The 24,029-nt window shown below is 48.2% G+C and overlaps 1 protein-coding gene across 1 annotated transcript; it reads right to left on the reverse strand.

The window, feature by feature from the left end:
- Window positions 1-494: 494 nt before the first annotated feature.
- On the reverse strand, window positions 495-23,817 carry LOC115328400 (calcium-independent phospholipase A2-gamma). Its single transcript, XM_040223213.3, has 9 exons — window positions 23,569-23,817; window positions 21,715-22,240; window positions 19,684-19,821; window positions 19,140-19,294; window positions 14,813-15,079; window positions 12,733-12,790; window positions 9,829-10,020; window positions 4,093-4,291; window positions 495-2,267 (listed from the first exon to the last, which is right to left on the reverse strand). The coding sequence occupies exons 1-9, from the start codon at window positions 23,628-23,630 to the stop codon at window positions 2,017-2,019; spliced, it is 1,848 nt and encodes a 615-aa protein (XP_040079147.2). The 5' UTR covers window positions 23,631-23,817; the 3' UTR covers window positions 495-2,016.
- Between the last annotated feature and the right edge of the window lie 212 nt (window positions 23,818-24,029).

Here is a 24,029-nt window from a genome sequence, read left to right on the forward strand (position 1 = left end):
CGTCCGTAGCGGCAGGGCGGGTTGTAGGATGGGACGAACACGAGGTTCCTAGTGACCACCTTCACGAGTTTATTGATTTTAAGGTTTCGACGTTTATCGAAGAGAGACTTGTTTGCTACTTTTGTCGCGGGACAAACTAGTATTACCAATGGCAACGTCGCCAATGCCAAATTCAGCAAAAGATATATTAATTGATAGAAGCTCGTTCTTTTGAAGCTAACACATATGTTTATACCAATATTTTTTTTTTTTTTTTCAATAAGAAAACAGCGAAATTAAGCTATGAATATTGAAGAATTAATAAACTTTGATAGACTCGGGAGTTTTCAGCAAACAATAAACTCCATAAAACACTCTCCAAATTGGGCTAACTCCGTAAACACGGAATCCTAATAATAGGGTCAGCTGGATTTGGGGGGGGGGGGCTGAAGCTTTATAAGCCCCCTTGGCTAAGCCACTGCATTGTAATGCTTACAAAGACAAGTCAAACCACATAAGAACAGAACAACTTTATTTACATGCTAGAAACACAGCATGTTTCTAACACTGTTGTGAACATGCCAGGGTTTGCATGCCACAAAAAGAACTCCCTTTGAAATTGACTAGTTGGGTCAGAGGTGCAAATTATAAATACTCTAGCAGCTACAGAACAGTCACAAAAAATAAGGTATTAGAGAGTAAAAATATATTTACAGGTCCCTACTTTACTATATACATACACTTAGGTAAAGCAGTCGCTAAAGATATGCTAAACATTCCACTGTCAACTGAGCCAACAATAACCAGTTTTTGTTTTCCCTGGAGATTCCAATTAAAACAAGACTATAAGTCTTTAAGAAAAAAAAAAGAAACAAATAATTAAATATAACTTTTGAAGTAAATCAGAAGTAAATCAACTTTTGCATGTCTCACATGGCTGAAATTGAAATGTGAATTCACATTCGGTGTCACTTCCTGTTGTAACAGGACTGAAACACTGATTTGCATTTGTGACAGAGTGGAAAAAAAATCGCATAGCGATGGGATGTCCCCTTGTCTAGTAAATGAGTAGGCGATCAAGTGTCATATACATATGGTACTGGAGAACGATGTAAACTTGTAAAGCAGCATTACGACTAATAGACTTCTTCACTTTAGCATGTGCAAAAACTATTCGAGTGTCGGCACGCAAAAAATGGCGCAGTCAACTTGTCATCTAGCAGTGCGGTTTTACCTCATTGATCAGATAGCAAACATATACTAGTACCGTTGCGTCGTAAACAAGCATACAAGTCAGAAGAACATCAGCTTGCATGCAAGCGAGTGACAATTTGGTGTTCAATGCAGGAAACTGCTACCGAACAGAAGCACATTGTCGGCCCAAAAATGGACGTACGTTAGTGCTAAGTGAGCGACAGGTCACAGGTCAGATGTTCGGCGGGCACCACTGGCAACTGGAAGGTCGACGTTTCATGTGGAAATAAATGTGCATCACATTCTGGCCGGACATCGGGCCCCACTGATGCTCCGCTCCCCCATCAGTCTGAGAATAAATGCCTCGATTTGCACGCACCCCGCCGGTCGGAGAAGAGGCCTCACCATTTCTCCAGGTCGTCAAATGGCATACGTTGGCTCGCAGTCCAACGTATGGTGTGTCCCCTAAAGAAAAATTTACAGAAACTTCCTTTTTTTGTCGCAAAAATAAGCTACTTATCGTCAAATGCTCGGTCTCCGCCCGAACGTAACGTTAGTGGCCCATACCAGAGGCTAAAGTTTCAAACTAACCATTCTCTTATTTGTAAGACGTAAATGGCTTTCGTAAGATGCAAGTGCTTACAGGCATGCTTGCAAATAACCACCCTACCCGCCCTTTCTCGCCACAACCCTCTTCAAGCTGACGACGTCGCAAAACCATAAGAACTTTTCCGCGGCGGAGGTACGGAGATCTGGGGTAGGCCTAACACCTTACAACGTGACAGCCACCCCACGGAAAGACGGACGGCGGTCGGAGCGTCGTCTGCTAGGACGGACGCTCAGTCACCACTTGATGGCGACCTGCAGGCGCAGCCAGTCCTCCAGCCTCTGGAGGAAGCCGCGCTGGTGGCCGAGGCAGCCGATGGCCGAATTGAACTTGTCCGAGTTGCGCCGGAGGTACATCTGCGCGTCCTGCTTGAGCTGGTCCAGCTTCTCCGCCCGGCTCTCGTCCAGGGTGACGTGCTCCGAGAGGTAGGGATTGAAGCGGAAGTAGGTGCCCGGAGGAAGCAGGTCTTGGACCGTCGTGTGCACCGCTGTCCGAAAGAGACGAGACAAATGCGCGGTAAGACAAATGTGGACAGAGATGCTTCGTCCCGGCGTCTGAAACGCGTCTCCGACCGGTGTGTTTATCGTGTCCAAAAAAGTGGTCCCTTGTTTTCCGCTTGATGGCGTTGTAAAGGTGTTGCGCTGTCGCAACATACCTGAATAACCTTTCTCCTACGTCAGTGGGAAATGTCACGTGACATCGCGAGTAAAGAATCCGCGACTCAATTTTGGAACGGCCGGGATTATCGCCTAGATACTACGTGGATCGACTTCGTCTTGAGCTACGGCAAAAAGTAAACATGGCAGCAACGGTGGAAAATAGCGAACGTTTGCTTTTGATTGTAGAGGAAGCACGCAAAGATGCAATAATATCAACCGCTGCAAAGTTTTTCTTCGACGGTGACAACCGGCACTTTCAGAGGTGGTTCCACTCGCTTACCCCTCTTTTTGGGCTGTTTCTTGAGATCAAAATGACTTACTCCTTTCAAATAGATCTAAAATTTTTTTTTTTAAATTCTAGTCTGAGTTTTTTTAAACGTATACATTCCACGCATCGTAACTTGTGCTGATTATGTTTTGCAGAAATTTAGAATCTGCTTCCAGACGGTGTAGCAGTACAGCGCGAGGGGCTTTCTCAACGCTGATATGTAACTAATTATGTTTGTTTGACAGATCCCATACATGAATTCTTCGAAGCCTTCACTGCTTTACAAGCATTATCTTCCCATTACGCACACCCTGGGAAAAAAAAAAAAATTACTTTTACATCATCTACTGCATTCAAACATCTTCAGCCTTGAACGTAAAAATACGGTAAAGCTCCTGTTTACGCTCGCTTTCTAATAATAACAACAGCTATACCTTCCTGAGGAAGGTGCACGGTCTGGATGTGGTGCACACTCAATTCGTGCGTTGAAAACAAAAAATCGCAGTAACCACACATAAATAACTGCACCTCATTCTCTACCATTTCAATTGTCTGCCGCCAGAGCCAACGAAGCAGACGAGCTTCGGTAACAGTCAGCGCAGAAAGCAGACAACAAGGACACAGCGAACAGATCACGTGACGCCTTTACTGACGTCACCCGCCGATCTCAGGAGGGTAGCGCGAGTACTTACTCCGGAATAAACAACCTTCTGGAAAGCGATTTCTAAAGTCATTGAGTAAGAGCGAGTAAGTTTTGAAATGCCATAGTACGAAACCTTTACTCCGGGGTCGGATCGAATAAACTTTGGAATGCTGCCTCCGGCTTTTGCGACGTCATTTGTTGCCACTTTGGGATCACTTTTGATGCACGAGCAAGATAGGATGCTAAATGCACCGGTCAAAGACGCGCTCATTGTTGCTTCGCATTTGAAAAGCAGTCGCTCCCAATTCGCCGAAGGTTGGGAATTGCATGCTAATGGATCACTGGAAATGGCACACTAAGTGACACACTTCTTTCTTTTTCTGCAAACGATACCTAACTGGAAACCTGTCGGGACTGTTTTGTATCACACTGTAAAGGCTGACGTAACCTCTGCAGTGCTTGAACGCCGTCGAAGCAACTTGCGCAGATGCGCGGCTTCGTCCGGCATCTCTCTCGCACGAAAGCACGTGTGAACGAGATGCAAGATGAAGCCGCTCGCTCTTGCGGCAGTGCGGAGCTACTGCACCGAGGAAACTGCGCAAGCCTCTATGACTCGGAGCAAAGATGTCAACGCCGGATACAGGCGTGCCGCGGCGCTCGCGCCACCGCGGCGAACAACGTTGGCCGAGTTGTGACTCCGAAAGCAGCACCCCACAGCCCGAGACGAGCGGCAGGTACATACCTTCTGTGTCGGTGGCACTCTCGATGACCTTGAGCACCTTGCTCTTGAGGGAGGAGAGTCCCTGGGGCGTGTCCTGGGACGCGGGAATGAAGCGGCCGCCGCCCAGGGACACCACGCACTGGATGTGCTCCCTGGGCCACAGCAGCTTGGCCTCGTGGATGGCCACCGCCGTCGGGTTGTTCACCATCAGGCCCCCGTCCTGGGTACGAGGCACGGCTCAGCTTCGCTAGACGCCGTGACCGCAACGGCACTTCGGGCACAATTAAGCCCACGGTTTGGCGAGAAGTGCTGCCTCGCTAAACGTAGCGGGGAAGTTACGCGTTAAGACTGGATCACACGCTTGCAACTGTTTATGACTGAGTGCCTCACAACCTCTTGTGATCTCTTATGACAGTGGCGACACCTATCGGGAAGCCGTGGAACGCTCACAATTTCCGTATACATTTTTTTTTGAGCCTCATTTATTTTTTTGGTTTAAATAACTTTGACAATGTTATAAACCATTTCTTGTAGATAAGTACATACATATGATCCCGCAAATACTGCAAAGCCTCCGCTCTGGTGAAATGCAGTTTCAGGGCTGCCTCACAAATGGTGCCGGGATGCCCTCTCGTTGCGAGTAATCGCGGGAACTCGGTCACAAGCAAACGCAAGTGTGTGAACCAGCCTTTACACTTTTGCATTACACTTTCTTTGTGCCATTTTTTTTTTTATTTAGTTCTAAGTTAAGACACATTCAGCCATTTCACCTGTCGTGACCACCTAGCACTGTTTTCAAATTAGCATCACGTCTAAGTAGTCACGAACTAAGAGAAAAAATCTGCGACTAAGGATCAACTAATTCTGGCGTTCATGAGCGTGAAGCGAGCGGGTGACTATCTACTCAGAACTAACAAGCGGAAGTGACATAAAAAGATTGGTGACACATATGCATACTTAAACGCCGCTGCATAAATGGCTATTTTATCATATAAAAACTAATATTTAAATGTTTATCAGGAAAAACAAAAGTTACAATGAGAGACTAATTGTCCAAGAGGAGGGAGAAACACGGAAGTTGCATTGCCAGCGACATTAACAAATATGGAAGCGCCCATAAATGTATTTTATGTCATCGTCCAGCGCCGTGCTGAGATATCTCTAGCAGTATCTCTGACCATTGATCATGGCTTTTTACACAATATTTGCTCTTCGAATTCTTTCTAGATGTGTCCCCCAGCATTCCAAGACAGTAAGTGTTTTGTTAGCGCTGGCGGTCAGTGGTGATACGAGTCGGCCCTGGCGCTAAGCTGCTAGTCACCCGCTAAACTAGCCCTACCCCATGACGAAGATTTATTAGTCGACTTCTTTTAGCAGCAACTATCGCTTTGCCACACTATCATTTTAGTCGATTACGTCGCTAGTCAGTGCTTAAACAGAAACTACTCACGCCTGGTAAATACGGGCGATTATGTAGAAAAAAATTTGTCATGTTTCTTTAATAATTTACAACCCTCCCCCCAAAAAAATGTCAGTGTTCTTTTTTTTTTTTTTCAAAAATGAACTATTGTTAAATCCCATAAGGACGCCCACCCAAAATGTAGTGATAAATGGTGAAAAACATGGGGTGGGCTATCTTTGGGGATGCCGCAGCAAAACATCAAAAATTAATGACAAGCACCAGGGCACCTGCTACAAACCATGTGACGCGGGAACTGATAACTGATACCGTAGATCGCGGACACGGCAAATTCGCATTTCACGATGCAGGGGTGGAACTCATGAAATGTACTTGGGAGCAGCCACGGGAGCAGCTGAAACAGCTGTTTTGGAGCAGGTTGGGAGCAGCTAAAACTACATTCTGGAGCAGGCTAGGAGCAGCTCAGATCAGTTTGCATTGCACTTCAGCTTGTGTCTTAGACAAGCACGAAAACAATTTCAATTGTGCTTAGCAGCAGAGATGAACATGAGCGGTTAGGGACCTAGGTAGAGGGGATAACAGTGTAACAGATGCGAAAACTTGAATCTTTGTGAGCCTTAATGAGAATCAAACAGCAAGTACTCTATGTTTCTGAAGATAGCATCCTTGATATTTTCTGAGTGGCCTTCAGACGCTCAAGATGCAAACCAGCTCTGCTTATCGCACAACCCACACGTGCTCGACATAGTAACTATATGTGTGAACCACGTGACGTGCGTAAACAACGGACGTGCAGTTGCACGGAGGGACAGGGCAACAAATTTCGAGTTTATCCTATTGTGCAACTCGATATCGAAGCAGCAGACTACGATTAACGAAGTTATCGTATTTGAAGCGATAAGCAGGAGCAAGGTTGAAGTACGCCGAGCAGATAAGTAGAGCTGCTGACCGGCAAGGTTTCGGATCGGACCGCGTTTCAGTTCTATCAAATCACGATTTATCTTGCAAGAATGCGGTTCCAACTCCTAATGATGAAGCACTAAAAGGAATATTTCGCTTATTTGCTTTCGACTAGATGACGTCCGGATCCCGGGCCGCAGAGCCTCATGCAATCTGACGCTTAACGACTCGACCTCACCTCGGCCTACTTGCCCTACCGCTTATGGTTGAAGAGTAACAATCCAGTCGCAGGTGGTGTAGCGCTTAGAATCCGAGTTTTTTCGCGCGCTTCCGACTCGGGATAGACAAGAGGAATAAACAGAACAAGGGATTGCAAGACCGACCAGGCTAAACGCCCTCATTGTTGACAATCGAGTCGATAAAAACCGAAACCAAGACAAAATAAAACGTTTTTTTTGGCGCACGTTTTGCGATTTGGCGCATAATGGTGCGAGGTATTGGCTTTGGCGCAGTTTCTGCAACATGGCGCAGGATGGCGCAGACACATGCGTCTGGCGCAAAATGGCGCAAATGGCGCAGCCGTTCCACCCCTGCGATGTGATAAACACGTGGGAATTCGCTACAAACTCCTGTGTCACAGGAAAGGATACCACAAGTGGCCGACGCAGCAGATTCGCATTTCACGGTGCGAAGGACTCACGGAAACCCGCCGAGAACTCGCATCTCACGGGAACGGATACCGAAGATCACGGACGCAGCAGATTCAAGTTTCATGGTGTAATAAAGACGCGGGAACCCGCTACAATCTTACCTGTCACGGAAACCCACATCGCGCGCGCAGATCGTGGACAAAAATGCGGGTATGAGCTACAAACTCGCATGTCACAAAAACAAATACCGCAGATCGCGGACTCGCACGTTCGATATTGCGTGCGCAGATCGCAGGCAAAAACACGGGAATCCGCTACGAACTCGGGAACGGATAGTGCAAATTGCCAATGCAGCAGATTCGCATTTCACGATACAATATACACGCAGAAACAAATTGCGTGCTACGGGAGCCGATATTATGCACGCAGATTGCAGACAAAAATGCAAGAAACCATTATGAACTCGCTTCTCGGACACACCGGTACCGCAAATTGCGCCGTTGATGTGCGATTCCCATCGGACATCGCTTGATGTCCAACGGGAATCGGGGGGTGGGCGATGTTTCGTAATTTTTATGTTACAGATACTGAGCCAGAAAAACGGGATGGGCAATCTCTTAGGGGAAGGCTTTTACAGGATTTTACAGTATGCATCATCAAACTAAATTATATGCCAAAGATTCAGAACTAGCCATTATTAAAAAGATATGCGATATTGCCGCGCGCCAAGTAGGCAGCGCGGCCGTAGCCTAACGGTTATCGCGCTTGCCTCCCACGCGAAGGGCCAGGGTTCAATCCCTGGCCGCGGCTACGCATTTTGTTGACACTGTAATGAGATGTTCTGGTGAATTCGAGAACTGTCTAGCTGATTCGAGTTTCTGTTCTACGCGTCGAACCTTCTACGTCTTCTTCTACTTCTACTTCTTCTTCTACGAACTTCTATGATTCGAGTTTCTGTTCTACGCGTCGAACCTTCTACGTCGAATGCTCCAGAAGCGAACGCGTGTACAAAAGCGGCTCTGCGTGGCAAGCCGGAGTCAGTTTCGCCCCAGCGTTCGACTCTGCTGCTACGCCGACCTCGACGCTCTGTTATTATCTTTTGTACCTTTTAGAGCGCAGCTCTTAGGGGCCCGTTTCCGGCTTGAGCGGCGTCGCCGTCGCCGTAACCGCGCGGTGCATCATGGGAAATGTCCCATAATGCACCGCGCGAGCCCCCACCGGGGTCACGTGACCTCGTGGGGGGTCACGTGACCCCCCGAGGTCACGTGACCCCCAAAGTCACGTGGCTCCCCTGAGGTCACGTGACCCCCTCCTCGAGGTCACGTGACCCCCGCCAATGTCGCGTGACCCCCCGATGACGTCATCGTCACTGATGACGTCACCGGCATCCACATCGTCATCGTCATCATCACTGATGACGTCACCGGCATCCACATCGTCATCATCAGTGATGACGTCCCCGGCATCCACATCGTCATCATCACTGATGACGTCACCGGAATCCGCATCGTCATCGTCATCATGACTGATGACGTCACCGGCATCCACATCGTCATCGTCATCATCACTGATGACGTCACCGGCATCCACATCGTCATCGTCATCATCACTGATGACGTCACCGGCATCCGCATCGTCATCGTCATCGTCACTGATGACGTCACCGGCATCCCATCGTCATCATCACTGATGACGTCACCGGCATCCACATCGTCATCGTCATCATCACTGATGACGTCACCGGCATCCACATCATTATCGTCATCATCACTGATGACGTCACCGGCATCCACATCGTCATCATCACTGATGACGTCACCGGCATCCACATCGTCATCGTCATCATCACTGATGACGTCACCGGCATCGGCATCGTCATCATCACTGATGACGTTACCGACATCCGCATTGTCATCGTCATCATCACTGATGACGTCATCAGTGACGTCACTGATGTCGTCACCGGCATCCGCATCGTCATCGTCATCATCACTGATGACGTCATCAGCGACGTCACTGATGACGTCACCGACATTCGCATCGTCATCGTCATCATCACTGGTGAAGTCATCAGTGACGTCACTAATGACGTCACTGGTGAAGTCATCAGTGACGTCACTAATGACGTCATCGGTACCCGCATCGTCATCGTCACTGATGACGTCAGCAGTGACGTCAGTGATGACATCATCGGCATTGGGGGTCACGTGACCCCCAAGGTCACGTGACCCCCCACCTGGTTAGTTTGACCCCCCCCCCCCAGTGCCCTTCCCTCCTCCTCCTCAAGAGCTGCACTCTAATTCGGCGTTACAGGGAGTTGTAAGCGGCTTTCATTTTTTTATTTTGGCACAAGTTCGCCACATTAAACGTTTATTTCTTCCTGTTCATTTCTTGTTTATTGGTCACCACCCGTGACAATATTCCGAAATGTTCAATGGGAAAATCTGGCCCACTTTCGCCCGCTTTTGGTTTCTGGCATTGCAGAGCCCCACGTATTTGAGAGCACCGTCGGCTGCCATTATCCCACTGAAAATTTCAGAAAAAACATTTGTAACTTTCGAATAATATAACGGTTGGTGCCGAAACTTTGGCACCTGGTTCATACCGCTAGCGCTACGTCTGGGCGGAGAACAAGCGTTCGGTGATGCAAAAAATGCCTAGTAATTTTTTTTTTTGGGGGGGGGGGGGGGGTGGGGGGCAGGGGAGGGGTGGAGGGGGGGGGACACTTGGTACATTTCTAGGTGGAGTGCGACTGATCTCGCTCCAGGCATGCGCTTCACAACCCACCTGGTGCACAATGCCGTCGAGCTCGTACTCCTCGAAGTAGCCCGGTGCGGCGCCCGAGGCCCGTATGGCCTGCCACACCTGGTACTTGCAGCTGCCATAGTAGTGGGACTCCACCCGGCTGGGCAGGTTGTAGTTGCGGAACACGAACGGACGCAGCTGGGGACGGTTCACCGCCACAGACACTGCTGCCACCTGGGGAGGGGAGGGGCGGAAAACGAGAGGTGCACCCGTCGGCTCGATTGGAATTTGATCCACTCAAATACGTCGCAGAGTTGTATCGACGAAACGGGAAAGATAAGACGGCGCGCGGGAGACACATTGTTTTCTTTTACTCTGAAATACAAATACGGGGTTTCTCTTAGGCTCTGTAGCCTAAGAGAAATCTGTGAAAGCTACACTAATGCAGTCTGTACAGGGTAGTCGTACGACCAGTGGAACATAATATAGGGGGTTAATAATCGCCACGATAAGTCAGCTAATTAACTTTTTAATTACTGAAAATGAACATATGGCTCCAATTAGAAACCTTACGAACGTCATTGGAAGCTACTAAATCGTAATTTTAGAAGGATTTGGAGTGCGTGGGAACCGCGGCAGTGTGCCAAAGCCTCCACTCATGCAGTAGGCTAGAGGGTGGCAGTGAGGAAAGGCAAATGATAAGCGCATTGTGGTGTTATCGCTCGTGTACTTAGGAAAGCGTCAATGAGGTATTGGATCACAAACTCACGGGGAATCGACCTTTGCTATCTGCTTGGAATATTGAAACTTTTCGGGTGCGCGGTTAATAAGCGATTCTTTGCCATCTGGCAATGATTGCAGCATATTGTTTCTGCACTTCCAGCGGTCCCTACAGGTCCGTTTGAGGCAGTACTAGTGTTATAATTAAATGACAAACAAACATACATGGTCTTGATCGCTGTTCGGTAATGATAAGTACATTTCTGCCAATGTAATGATGCAGGATCAAGCCTTGCTACAAATACTTGTGACGGTGCATTGCAGTGTATCATCATTTTCATAGCTCGTCACGAATGCTGCACAAACACTTAACAATCACTAGAAATCAAGACTGGGTGCAAGCAATACAAATGCACGATACATTCACTTGCCGTATTGTGTGTTTTGAAGTGTTGTGCCCTCGTGCCAAAAGGCACACAATGGAAAATACCTCAGACCCTTAACAATTGTGCAACGCGAGGCTCCGATGGAACGACCTGCCCGTAGCAATGACTGAACCCAAGGCCACTATACAAAGGCAAAAGGCACAGGACTACTTCTACTACTCAGTGATGTGATTGGCCTAAGCCATTTTGGCGCACGTTCCGGAGCAACCAAAACAGTGTTTTGGAGCAGCCTTTGGAGCAACCAAAACAGTATTTTGGAGCAGCAAAAGCGGCTTTTGGAGCAGTCAAGACAGTGTTTCAGAGCACCAAAAGGGGATTTTGGAGCAGATATTCTTAGGAAAATAAAAAGATTTGTTTTAAGTACTGTACAAACGAAGGGCACTTTCTGTTATGTTCTCATGTGACGTGTTGTGACGGAACTCGCTGCTTCTGTTTTTACTGCTCAGACGTCTTACAAGTGTACAGTGCTGTAGGCATTGCCAAGCAATTTCGAAAAACCGCTTGCACCGTTTTACTGGTTCCCAACGTGCCAGATTTTCGTCAAAAGTAAGCAAACGTAAAACAATGAATCGCAAGCGTCCCAGCTGGTGCCTCAGTCAAGCAAACATGTTCGCATGCATGTGAGGCAAACTTCGGCAGGCTTGCTGTTGGGCATTCTTCGTCGCGCGAGCGCAGACAACGGCTGTCCGATCGAAATCGAAACCATGCCCCTCAGTTCCGTCGCTAACTTATCCCTAAAATTGTACAAAAAATTTAAATTTCGAGCATGCGACAAAAACAGTCTAGTGGCACGTGCTTGTCAGGCCAGCAAACAAGGTACAAGCTAAACACACAAAAAATAAAGAACCTGAGTGCATCGATGCAAGACATTGCGAGCCAGCCTCAAAACGTTCTTGGGGCGCTTAGTGCAACGACTCTCGAGACAAACAGAAGCGTGCTATGCGAGTTCAGCGTGCAGACATTGCCTTCTTTGCGTGAGCTCACTTCCCTTCACCAACTTTCTTTCACGGCAGATTTTTCACGTACCGAGGTCCCTCTCGAAAGAAGGCCCACCGAGAGGAATCTAGATAATCAATACTTTGACAGAGCGGTCTTTGAATTAAAGATGGATTTTTGTAGTAATGTATAATTTAAACAAGAACAGGAATGTTGATGTACATGCGGTGGTCTTTACGCTACAGTTTAGAAAGTACCATATCTGCAGTGATGTGGGGACGGCAACATTCGATGTCGCGCGACCATGGTGACTGAAAGGCAGTGCCCAAATATAGTTTTCCCATGGCCGTTGCTTCAGCTAACAAAGTAACTCCTGCCGTGCAAAAACATGGTTTTGTTTCACAGCATGACGGCATGGCTGGTATCTGGAACGCTAGCGTCGGAGTGTCTGCACACATCCGCGTCTATCGCTGAAAATATAAAAAAAAAGAGACGAGAGACGAGACCCCCAAGGCGAGAGCGCGAAACGCCGGAAAAACCATGCAAGACCGAGTGGACAATTGATGCACAATACTTTGTGTCAGGCGGCCGCTTGTGCCACATAACACACGCCTGCTCAATTACAGTACTCAGTCTAGTTTCGGTTTTGAAAGGCGACCTAAATTAGTCCTTTGGTGCAGGCTCGGCGCAGATTCTCCATATTTTGGTGAAATGTAGCAGAATGTAGCAGGGTTAGCCCCTTGGCGCAGTTTGGCACAGCAATCACATCACTGACTACTGTCCAGCTGCGAATATGGCCGCCACATTGATTTAACTGTGCTCCCGACACTTCTCTGATTCATACCTTGGGGCTGCAGTGATGCCTCGCTGTCTCCAGAACTGTCTTGTCTTCAAAGACCTCTCTGCAACCATAGAAATCGAGCGAAAGTCAAGGAAAGGATCTGTGAGGAGGTCAACACGGGGTGTGGTTGTCCTTTTTTCCTTTCTAGCATCACCGCTACTAAAACAGCCTTAAAGAGAAAATTTATGGCACACAAGCAAATAGATAATTACATTTCAATGGTACAACCGCTATCATAAAGTGTAGAAAACGAAAATATGCAACCATGTACAGCTAAGGTGGCATGGCTGCACACATCTTGTCAGAATTAGAACAATGTTTCTTGAAGCCGTCCTATAGGTACAATGTATCATTTTAACGTCAAGAACCTGGGGAATGGGTGCTTCTGAGGTCCAAAAGCAAAAATACAGAAGAAACACGTGATAGGGTGGAATCCACTTCGCAATGGCGTGCGTGCGTCGAGCGTCTTTGCTGTGCACCGCTGTGCTCAGAGAAACGGCTGATGCAAGAAGCCATTTGCAAAATGGCCGATTCACACGACAGACTGATCCGCGGACGGATTGATTACGTGACGACATGTCCACGGTTCGTCCGTCTCCCAAGTGCATCCACACGAGGGAAACGATGAGCTGACGCCAGCGCGGACAAACCAAACCTGTTCGCCGCCCCAAAGTGCCGCGAAACTCCAACACTGCACCGTGGCACCGCTGTCCAAGAGAGAAATTGACGTTTACTACCGCGATAAAGAATCTTACACCGCTGTTACATAGAGATTGAGACAAAACACCGTGGTAGGTTTCACACGAAGTGCCACTAGCTTTACTAACCCAAGGCATGACAATGACAGGCATGGTCCTGCTCGAGAAGGGTTCAGCATAGAAGCGACGAAGTTCTGTGCTTGCAGAGGGGCGTTTGGAGATGCCTTCGCGCACTCCGCACTCGTGCACAATACTCAAGCACACCACAGCCACAAGAAAGGTCTTGCTCGGTGAAAGGCTGATTGGACGTGCAAGAATTATCGCAGCGTGCTAGACAATTTTTGACGGGAGCATCTTGACGCGCACCCGGAGGAGAATCGGAACCTTCATTGCATCAGCTGGGAAAAGTGTCTGCAGTGTTTTTTTAACGTGCAGCAAACATACAGAACACAACGATGCACATTTTTTGTTTTAACCATCTGAGAACAAAAGAACAAGAAAACATTGTACTGCTGCAAGACTAAACAACACTTTTCAAGTCAGTCTCCTGCCAAAAATCCGCGCTTGGCTTCATAAGCCCACGCACCTACAAACGAGGCACGGATCACAGGAATCGGTGACGTGACAGTCACGGGATACACGGTCCTCGGACAAAAATCACAATTCCGTCTGTCGTGTGAATCGGCTAAAACCAACGTATGTGACCCATAACGGCAATCTGCTAAATTTAGCGAGACGTTTGCTCGCTAGACTTGGCCAACGACTGCATGGTACAGTTACAGCTACACAAAGCCCAACCTCGCTTCCACTGGGGGGGGGGGGGGGGGGGGGGGATCAACGGCCCAGTGTGAGTGCACCGCTGCTCGGAGGTTGTGAAGCAAAGGCTCGCACTGCAGAACCCAGGTGTCCTGCGCTCAATCCCCACCCCTGTCCATGCCGGCGTGAGGCCGCGTATTGCTACTGCACTGGCCAAATATCTCATCTACAGTGTAAACCGTAACTGACGTTGAAAGAACAAAACGCACATCTGGGACGTACGACCAGATGTGCGTTTTATCCTTTCGGCGTTGCTTATCATTAAATCAACACACTCCTCAGTTCCATTTGAGTGTAAACCAGAGTCGCCACACCTCAAAGGCAGGCCGACCTTATGCTGTATAAAAACAAACGTCAAATTTGTTTGTTTTTTAGTTAGGGAAAGGGGCTCCTCACCGAAGAGCCTTTACCAAGGGCAAGGTGTTGTAGTAGGCTAGCCGTCATACTTTACGGGCCAAATTTCTCGTCTGCAGCGTAAACCAGTTTCGCCGCCCCTCAAAGGCAGATTGACCTAACGTCCAACTCGGCTTTGTCTCTTTCATTGTTTTTGAGAGAGAGGGGCTCCTCACCGGAGTGCAGTCACCCAGTGAGAGGTGTCGTAGTAGGCGTGGCTCCAGACGAGCCTTCCGGTGCCCCACCAGGCATTCTGGGTAAAGACCTGCAGGCTCATGCGACGGTACAGGGACTCGCAGCGGTCCAGGGAGGTGTGCAGGCCAGCCAACAGGAAGCTCAGGATGGCCCCCGTGGATACACCAGCCACATAGTCGAACAGCTCAAACACCCGTCGCCCCGTGGACAGCTCCAGCTGACGCAGGATCTCGATGGCCAGCATGCCCCTGCAGCGGTGAGGCAGCCACGTCGCTCACGTACAAGTGCCATTAAAACGACACTGAAACTATAGGCGACATTCACTTGACGTCACTCGCTAGGGGCACTGGCATCGATTACCACGGTCGCCATCTTTGAGGTCTCTTTCTATCCCACGTAACAGTCAGCTGTCATGTGACCGGACCTTTCAGGATGGTTTAGCAGCATTTTAAGAGTTCGAAAAATCTTTTTAAACAACACTAGGGTTTGTTTTTCTTCCTTTTGAAGCACGGTAGGAATATTTTTTGTGTTGTTAGCTTGTTTTTGTCGCTAGCGGACTTGTCCACTGCGACCGTGTCGCTCCATCGGCTCCATTAAGGTGTTGACGCTCCGTGTCGTGTGCCGTGCCCACGGCGGTGGCTCTTGTGCAAGAACTGTGATTTTTCTACTCTAGTGCTTTCAAAGCACAGTCGGATTACTTTTTGTTTTGTTTTGCTAGTTGTATTTCTTTTTGGTTTCTAGCGAACTCTCTTTACCTCAGCCGTGAGACCGTGCTGCTCCATCACCTCCATGTCGCGCCTACGGTGTTCGTTCTTGTGCAGAAACATACCGCGCAGCTCACCATGTATGCCGCTAATGAAAAATGTGGTACATTTTTCATTAGCAAGTGGCGCATTTGTCGAAGTTAACCCCTTGCCTACTAATAACGAGTGTCACTCGTGCCGCCATTTACGGACCATAAAACCCGACCACGAGTGTGACTCGTGTTTCGGTTTCAGAGCTTGTTTTGTGAGCTCTGCGGCAGATGGCAGCACTACCCCTGTTGCTCCTGTTTACCTTGGGTTCTTTTCTTGTTTGCTTTGCCTTTTGACAGAAAGAGGGCGCTGCATTGACAAAAAATAAGCGCGCTATTGTAAGCAAGCGCGCCAAAAACATGTCTTCGGCGCGGAGGTCTGCTTTGGCGGACGAAGATATACAAAGACTTCTTTTTGGAAGTGATGAATGCGCCAGTATTTCTAACGACGAATCCTGCTGTTTTTCCGATTACTCGGAATCCGATGAGAGTTCAACGAACAGTGAGAAAAGTGTTGAAAACGATGCGAATCCTGGAAGCATTTCATCGACTTTGGCGTCTGCACGTCAGTGGAACTGGGAGAAGAGGGACAACCAGCCTGCTCAGTTCACCTTTGTAGAAACCCCAGGCGTGTCAGCAAGGGTTCAACGCAGTCTTGGTGAGAAGACAAGCGCCTTGTCGACCTTTTCCGTGTTTGCAAGTCATGATTTTTGGGCATCTGTCTCTGCTGAGACAAATCGCTACGCCGAACACGAGATGGGCGACGAGGATCGTCCCAAGAAATGCTATGAGGAGCAATGGTTTGACACCACTCCAGATGAGATAAAGGCATACTTTGCCTTGTGCATCATTATGATGTAAGTGAAAAAACATACAGTCAAAATGAACTGGTCCAAGAGGTCCATAGTGGAGACCCCAATTTTCGGCAAAACGATGTCCTATGTGAGGTTTCTGCTAATCTCTCGATTTCTACCATACTGTGAAGAACTACTGAAGAAGAGGAGACGACCAGAAGTCCTGGTATAGAGCACGAGACTACACCTGTAAGCCAAGGAAACGTTTTTCTTTATTTTGACGCAAATTGCTTGATTTAAATAAAGCTTTCTGTACGATCTTTAAAGAAAAAAAATGAGTAGGCAAGGGGTTAAGGCTGCTATCCTCTCACACCTGTTAGTCACTACTTTTTGGGTGAGGAAAAAGCCCACTTTTGCAAAGTTTTCGTCGCTAGGCTTTTCCTGTGTGTAATTAGAGCATTCTACAACTACGTAGTTAACCATCGCTCAAACGATTTAAGTAAATACCAAATGTAAAAGATTTGGTGAGCGACGAGACAAGCGACGGCAACCCGCTTCGCTGTCACTCGGTCACTCACTCGATGAGGCAAACCGCATGAAAGCGACAAGATCAAGCAACCAAGGCGATGAGCGACATTGTCTAGAAATCCAAAAAACAAGTTACGCGATCAGCGACAGTGAAGGCTGAACCACATGTGAGCGACTTAGCGAGCGATGAGACGAGCGACGGCGACGATAGTCTCCGAAAAAGATTTCTCACTGTCACTGGGTTTCTGGATTTCTAGAAAACGCTGCTCATCGCCTTGGTTGCTTGCTCCTGCCGCTTTCATATGGTTTACCCCGTTGCGTGAATGACCGAGTGACAGCGAAGCGGGTCACTGCCACTTGTCTCATCGCTCGCTAAATCGCTTACATGCGGTTTATACTTTACACATGGTACTCCGCGGCAACAGAGGAATTAAAACGGTCCGCCCCCGAGATTAACTTTTTTTCTCTCTTCTGTTCAACGAAGCTTCTTCAACGATATGAAATTAAAACACACTACCAACTGACGACCGAGTACCCAAGCTAGTCAAACTGCAACCTCGAAGATGGCGGATCGACGGTGGCGCTCTTTGGCAATATCGAACCTGCAGGCTCAATGAATACCCCCTATAGTATATAGTTACGGATAGGCATGTCTGTCAAAAATATATATATATTTTTGCCCAATATTTATGCCACAATACAATTTTTTTTTATTTGCGGGCGAAACTGAAACTGTTGGTCCATGCGTAGTCCGAATAATCGGTCGGCGACTGTATATAGTTAGCACAGGCATGTCTCAAATTAATAGTTTGTCAAAAAAAAAAAAAGATATATATATATGTTTGCCCAATATTTATGCCACAATACAAATGTTTTTATTTGCGGGCGAAACTGAAACTTTGTACCCAATTAGTGCGCGCTCTGAGGCCCAGCGAACCCTGAGCGCACACTATACTCCGTTCGCCCTTAAGCCGAGACTGAAAGCTCCGCTCTGCCTTCAACGCGAGCTCGCTGGCTTCCGCAGTGCTTTGGTTGTGGTTTTCTGCAGGGAAAATAATCCTCTTAGCGTTCCCCTCTCCTAAGCTGCGAGGGGAGCCAAGTTGGGGCAAGGTAAAAAGTAGAGAGGAAAGGAGGAGGAGGGCAAAAGTGTAAAGTGAGAAGTGTATGTCGGCATTTAAGGGTGAATGGAGTACAGTTGGGTACAAATGCTAACATCATCATCGCACAGAAGTACAATTTCGTTTTCGCCCGCAAATCGAAAAATTTGTATTGTAACATAAATATTACGGAAAATAATTTTTTTATTTTTTTTTTTAACGAACAGTTATTTCGAGATTCTTTCGTCCTAACCAGGTAGAAAAAAAAAAATTGTTTCCCTAGTCCCAGTTTTTTTAAGCGTATCCGAAGAACCACATATTTTAGAGGGACCACCAAAACAATCCCTTCTACTTTGCCTACCGTAAAATACAGGGCATTCGCCCATTCCACAATAAGCGCCCAACCCTCAATTTTGTAACATTCGGAAAATAGACAAAGGGCATAGATTTACATATTGTTGAACCTAAGGAGTGCCTATCCCCCAGTTTTACATGATTATCTCAAAATTTTGAGTGGGCGTGTGCTCGGGATTTTACGGAAACTAAACTAATGCCTGAAAAGTACTAGCTTTGGCAGGGCTTAGCTTCAAAGATGGTACGCAAGACAATGTTCGCATTGTCGAGGTACAAAATGCATGCCGAGTTCCTCCGTGAGACGTTATCGTGAGGCAACATGCAATACATTCCGTGTTACCACCGACTTTGCCACAATAGTGCAGGAAAGAAGAGGATCATTCTAAATACCCAAACATCGCACTGGCAAGCATTTGTGCAATCACTACTGCACGGGACACGTCCGACCACCCCCTCGACTTTTACCCGGTGTGAAAGTGAAGCCACCTCGGTGGCTTTGAGGCAAAGCATCGGCCTACGGATACTTAAAGTGTGTGTTCAACCCGCTATCTAGCAGATGCTTATTGAACTTCACGTGCATGTCTAAAGATCCCTAGGTGATCGAAATCAATCCTAGGTCCTTTGCTGCCCTTTTCTGATGCGGCACGTAAAACCCCCAAATACTACTCTACATGGAAGGTGGGCAGTGGCACGTACGAATTGAACTGAATGCCTCCAAGGGGAAGGGGACAGCACGACTCACTTGGTGCCTCCACCGTCGATGGCCAGGATGCGGATGCCCCTCCCCTTGGGCGGGTCGACGTGCCCGAGGAGCGCCAGCGTCTCCCGCGCCGTCGCGACCACCGCTGCGTTGTTGGAGTACTGCCGTAGCCTCAGCAGGTGGGCAATCGCGCGCTCCTGCAACATGAGAACCTATTTCGTATCATCTATAACACACTTACGAGACTCCTTTTGTAACTTCGTCACCAATCTGCCGCGTTGTGGGCCAAAATTATGGTTATGACAACGTCATAAGCGACCATTTCTCGTAGATGGCGCATAGATTTGGCCTCGCAAATGCTGGAAAAACCTCCAGTTTAGTCGTCCGCAGATCAGAAGGGTTCTAGAACTATTCCCAATGTACTCTTGCGGTCCAACAGTCTAAATGGGCGGAATGCACTTGGGTCACACTGAAATGCAAGTGTATTAACGAGCCTTTATGATGCAACGCACGTACGGCGTGCCCAATGTGTGATCAGCTCCAATCTACCGTATCGCAGGCGTGTCGTTAAGACGAGCGAGGTTACCTTAACGAGGATGCACTGGCTCCGTGGACAGCTGAGGATGTGGTCGTTGAGTTCGGTGAGCCTCGCCAGTTGGGAGGGGGCGCTGGTGGCGACCACGACGGCCTTTAGCAGGTGGCGCGTCTTCTGGTCCATCTCCAACTGGAAGAGGTAGGGCCCAGAAGTGGAGGGTCACGCCCCACGATCTACAGAGGTCACTCAAAAGGGCCGTGTGCCGAAAAGGCAGAGCCGGTAACGTGAGTTACCGTCTCTGCCTTTTGAACTTTACTTTTGAACAATACTTTATGGTTTGAACACTTTTGAACAATACTTTATGGTTAAAGTAGCATTTTGGGTGTATTTTGGTTACTAACCCGATCCCCACATACATTTCCGTCAATGCCCACACCACCAAATGCAACACAAGGACACACTGAACACTCTCACGTTTCCTTATCTAGGGGATGATTGCATTTGTCTATTATCAATGCACGTTCCTGTCAAAAAGACTTCGGCATAAACTAATTCGTTCTGGTGCACAATGTTTTTCCCGACATCCTATGGATTGTTGCGTCATTGATCCACTACACCAGTGGTTCTCAGCCATGGATGTGTCGGGGACCCCTTGCGGACCGCTGGCAGTGATGGGAGACCACTTCCAGCGGGGGGGGGGGGACGTTAGTAAGTTAACACATCTAGAGCATGAAACAGGTGCCTTTTATTGATATGTAGCAGAAAAACATAAAACAAAGGTGCCACATCACTTCATTCTGGTCAGTTCATCAATACGAGGCACACTCGCGCTTCAAACTACAAAAAACGTGCCAACTAAAAAAAAAAAATAATTTTTGTTGAGGGTCTCGCGGACCCCAGAAGTGGCTTCGCGAACCCCCTGGGGTCCGGGGACCCCTATTTGGGAACCACTGCACTACACTATAGTAGAAGGGGATAAACAAACACAGTGGTAACACGGATTGCATTGCGCATTGCTTCGCGGCGATGCTACACAAATGAACTTTGCATGCATGTTGAGCCTCAACGACAAACACTATTATGTGCAGCATCTCTGATGGAGAGCCCCTCCAAAGCTAGAGAAGGTGGAACCCGAAGTTTGGATCTCTTGCAGTCACACACCCTCAGCTTCAACCTTGCCGTTTCTCGTCCCCCGTTTCCTCCGAAGCACATGCTTGTTCTGCTTTTTCTCGCCTCCCACCACATGTACAAGCACGTTTGCTGCCTCGCGACGACAGATGTGCGCTGTTGGCACAGCTGGTTCGGCAATGGATGTGCGACTGGCCGGGCCCCGGGTCGAAATTGAGCACTTCCACGGTTTTTCTTATACTGACGAAATTTCGTGCTTATACGAGGGCACTATAGGTATCTGCATTACAGGAAACTGCCATACACGCCGACAGCTTAAGAAACGCAGGGCGTGGCAGCACCCAAACATCTCATTATCGCTCCGCAACCAACATGATTGTGGCAAGAGTTCTTGTGATCTTTTACGAAGAGAGAACACGTCAGAACGCCGGAGCCACCTATGAGGGGTTCCTGGAACAGCATTTCGTTAGACTTGGAGCAAAGGCGTTGCAGCATTTGGGAGATGAAATGTACATACTATCTATGAGGAATGGTCGTTTATAACGTTGCCGAAAGTTTTTCGAGCCAAGAAAGAAAGAATGATGCGCGAACAAGGTAGGAAACAATTTCGGAATTAAAAACAGCGCGAAAAGACGAGGACCAGACAAAAAAGTGATACGGACGTTGCGTCCGTGTCACTTCTTTGTCTGGTCCTCGTCTTTCGCGCTGTTTGTAAATCTGAAGTATGTATCAACTTGCCCAAGCCTCAGCTTTAGTAGGAAACAAATGAAAATTGTGAGTGTTCTTGTCGTAAGAGACCACAAGAGGTTTTAACAGTCGGTCAAGAATAGTCGCAAGTGTGTGAACCAGCCTTAAACTGCTCGACCATACGAGCCAGCCACACGGGAACAGATTTTGCGTTATAAAGAAAGCTGGCTGTCTCGACGGAAAGACAAGAAACACGAAGGAACCGACCTGCGACAAAACCGGCACCCTGCCCGCCACTTCCGCGGCAGTCTTAGCATCCGCCTGCGGCTTCGAATCCTCCCGCGGCACCCTCTTTTGGGACACCTCGAGCTCCGCAAGGACGTTGTCCACCTCGGCCTCCCGTGCCCGCACGAAGTCCCCGATCGAGAGGTCGCTTCGTGCCGGTGCCACTGCCTTGTCGGAAAAACCGCCGTCACCGTCTGCCAAGTTACGGCCTTCCTGCACACCGAGGCGTGGGAAGATCTGCTCCTGTCCCCGCTTCTGGCCGGAGTCGGCGCCGAAGAGAGACGGCAGCGCGGCTCTGGACCGCAATGCCGTCAAGGCCCGCTGGATCTGGCCGTCCAGAAAGGCGGACATGTTCTCCGCGAGGGAGAAAGCGCCACTGACGAGCCGGCTCCGCTTCTGGAGGCGTTCCGCTGCCGAAGTGGTTCCCTTGGACGACCAGTATGGGTTCGGCAGCCATTTGGAAGTGCTGTTCCGCCGTACCAGCTGCATGCAGGTCCCCTTTTTCACTCTGCAGAGGCGGTGGAAGTACAGTGAAGCCGCGGTCAGACCGCTAAGTACATCACGCAAAAGAAAGTTTGCAGACGCTGTCCAAGGCATGTTTCTGCCGAATGTGACGGCCCTGTTGCGTTGGTCGTACAAAAAATGTCTGCAGGTGTGTTAGAAGCCCGCACATGTGTGAAGCAGACGTGCTTCGAACATGCTTGGAGCACGTTCTCATATAATTCTGTCATCGTGCCTACAGTGAACGCCGTGTCTTTTGTATTTTGTAGGGCTTACAAATGCAACATGATTACGGAGACAGGGCTTAGGTGTTGTAGTAGGTACACGTGGTGTGAGGATAAATGGTGCCGTGTCGTTCGATCCCCTGCATTTATGTGCTGTTGACAATGTTGTCTACTGGTGTGGCCACTGACTTTGGTTTTACAAGCAATTATAAATTGTGTAACAGGAAGAGAAGATTGGCAGCGTTCAATCGTACCGTTTAACAGTATTGTCGACAGCCTCAATTTGATAAAAAATTACAAATTCAGGAACAGGAACTAAAAGACTGGCACTGACCCAAAGACGGTTAGCAGTGGCCATACCCTTCAGCAGTATTGTCAATGCTAACCTTCTATTCCTGTTTCTGATTGTGTAGTTGTTTGTAAAGCAGAGTTGGTAATACGTAGGTGTATTACTGCATACAACCCACACAAACGGTTTGCAAAAAAAAAAAAAAGAAACAAAAAAACGGGAACGAACGCAACATGTTTTTCTATAGTCTGCATAACAGCAGGCCGTACACATTAAAAATAAGTCGTTAGGATAAGGAGTCACAACACCCGCAATAATAAATATTGCGTGAACATGTACCGTGATGAATATAAACTGACATCTACAGAAGTCTTCAACGGTATCGGGTTGTGTCTATTCTATATCTCAGGCTAATTTTCACAACAAAAGACAAAAAAAAAGAGATAAAAATGCACTACAAGGTGTGGACAAAGGTTATCGACATCCGATGTCGATAAGCCCGCAGCGTCCTTCACGATAATAACAGACTTGCAACCGCGAATGCAGTCACACCATCAGCAATATCCACTGTCACAAAACGGTCATCCTCCACCACCTCAAGAGGCTGAGAAGTCACTAGAATAGACACAATCAAAACAAACAAAAAAAGACACGCGAGAGCACGAACCGTGGACCCGGAGCCGATCCCCTCGCTGCTTCGAATTTAAAAGGTACTTTCGCAGTTCTCGCAACACTCGATCGACCGAAAAATCGGAACCTCGTTGGTTCTCTCTTTGCATTAACGTAGCGAGCTAAAAATAACGCATTCCGAGTGATCATCACCTGTTCGTCCGCCTAGCAGTGCAGCCGTTGGAACGGGCGATCCACGCTCGGTGCCTGAACATCGCTGCTAAGGTCCTTTTCGCACAGGCCCGGGGCTCAAACGGGGTCCGTACGGGTTCAAGCTCCGTCCAAAATCGTCCCAACGTCGGGGCTTACCGCTTCCGAAACATTACTGGGTCGGGAAACACCTCGCATGCTGACGGCTTGAAGAAACTGGTGTGACGTGTGACGTCACTATCGCCTGATTCCAAGTCACGTGGTTGCGACACATAACATAACAACAAAACGAAGCGAGCATGCGGGGCACGCGGACAGGCGGCAGGCATTTCAAAACAGACTTTCCCTTTCAAACGTCACCACTGTCTCTTGGCTTTTGGTAGTTCCTCTGCCCTTTGATGTGTTTCCGCCTTACTAAAGGAAGGAAGGGTGGTGGCTTGTCCTCCGCTTATGAGTTTTGTCTT

Source organism: Ixodes scapularis, unplaced genomic scaffold (genome assembly GCF_016920785.2).
Source record: "Ixodes scapularis isolate PalLabHiFi unplaced genomic scaffold, ASM1692078v2 PGA_scaffold8__174_contigs__length_109621045, whole genome shotgun sequence".
In the NCBI taxonomy this organism is placed as follows: Eukaryota; Metazoa; Arthropoda; class Arachnida; order Ixodida; family Ixodidae; genus Ixodes; species Ixodes scapularis.

Bases quoted from the DNA above. Each gene is read 5' to 3' on its own strand.
- LOC115328400 (XM_040223213.3), bottom strand. From the start codon at position 23,630: ATGTTCAGGCACCGAGCGTGGATCGCCCGTTCCAACGGCTGCACTGCT. The intron at 10,021-12,732 runs GTATGAATCAGA...TCCCCTCCCCAG, and splicing joins GGCATCACTGCAGCCCCAAG to GTGGCAGCAGTGTCTGTGGC. The intron at 4,292-9,828 runs GTGGGTTGTGAA...CCTCGTACCCAG, and splicing joins TCGACGGCATTGTGCACCAG to GACGGGGGCCTGATGGTGAA.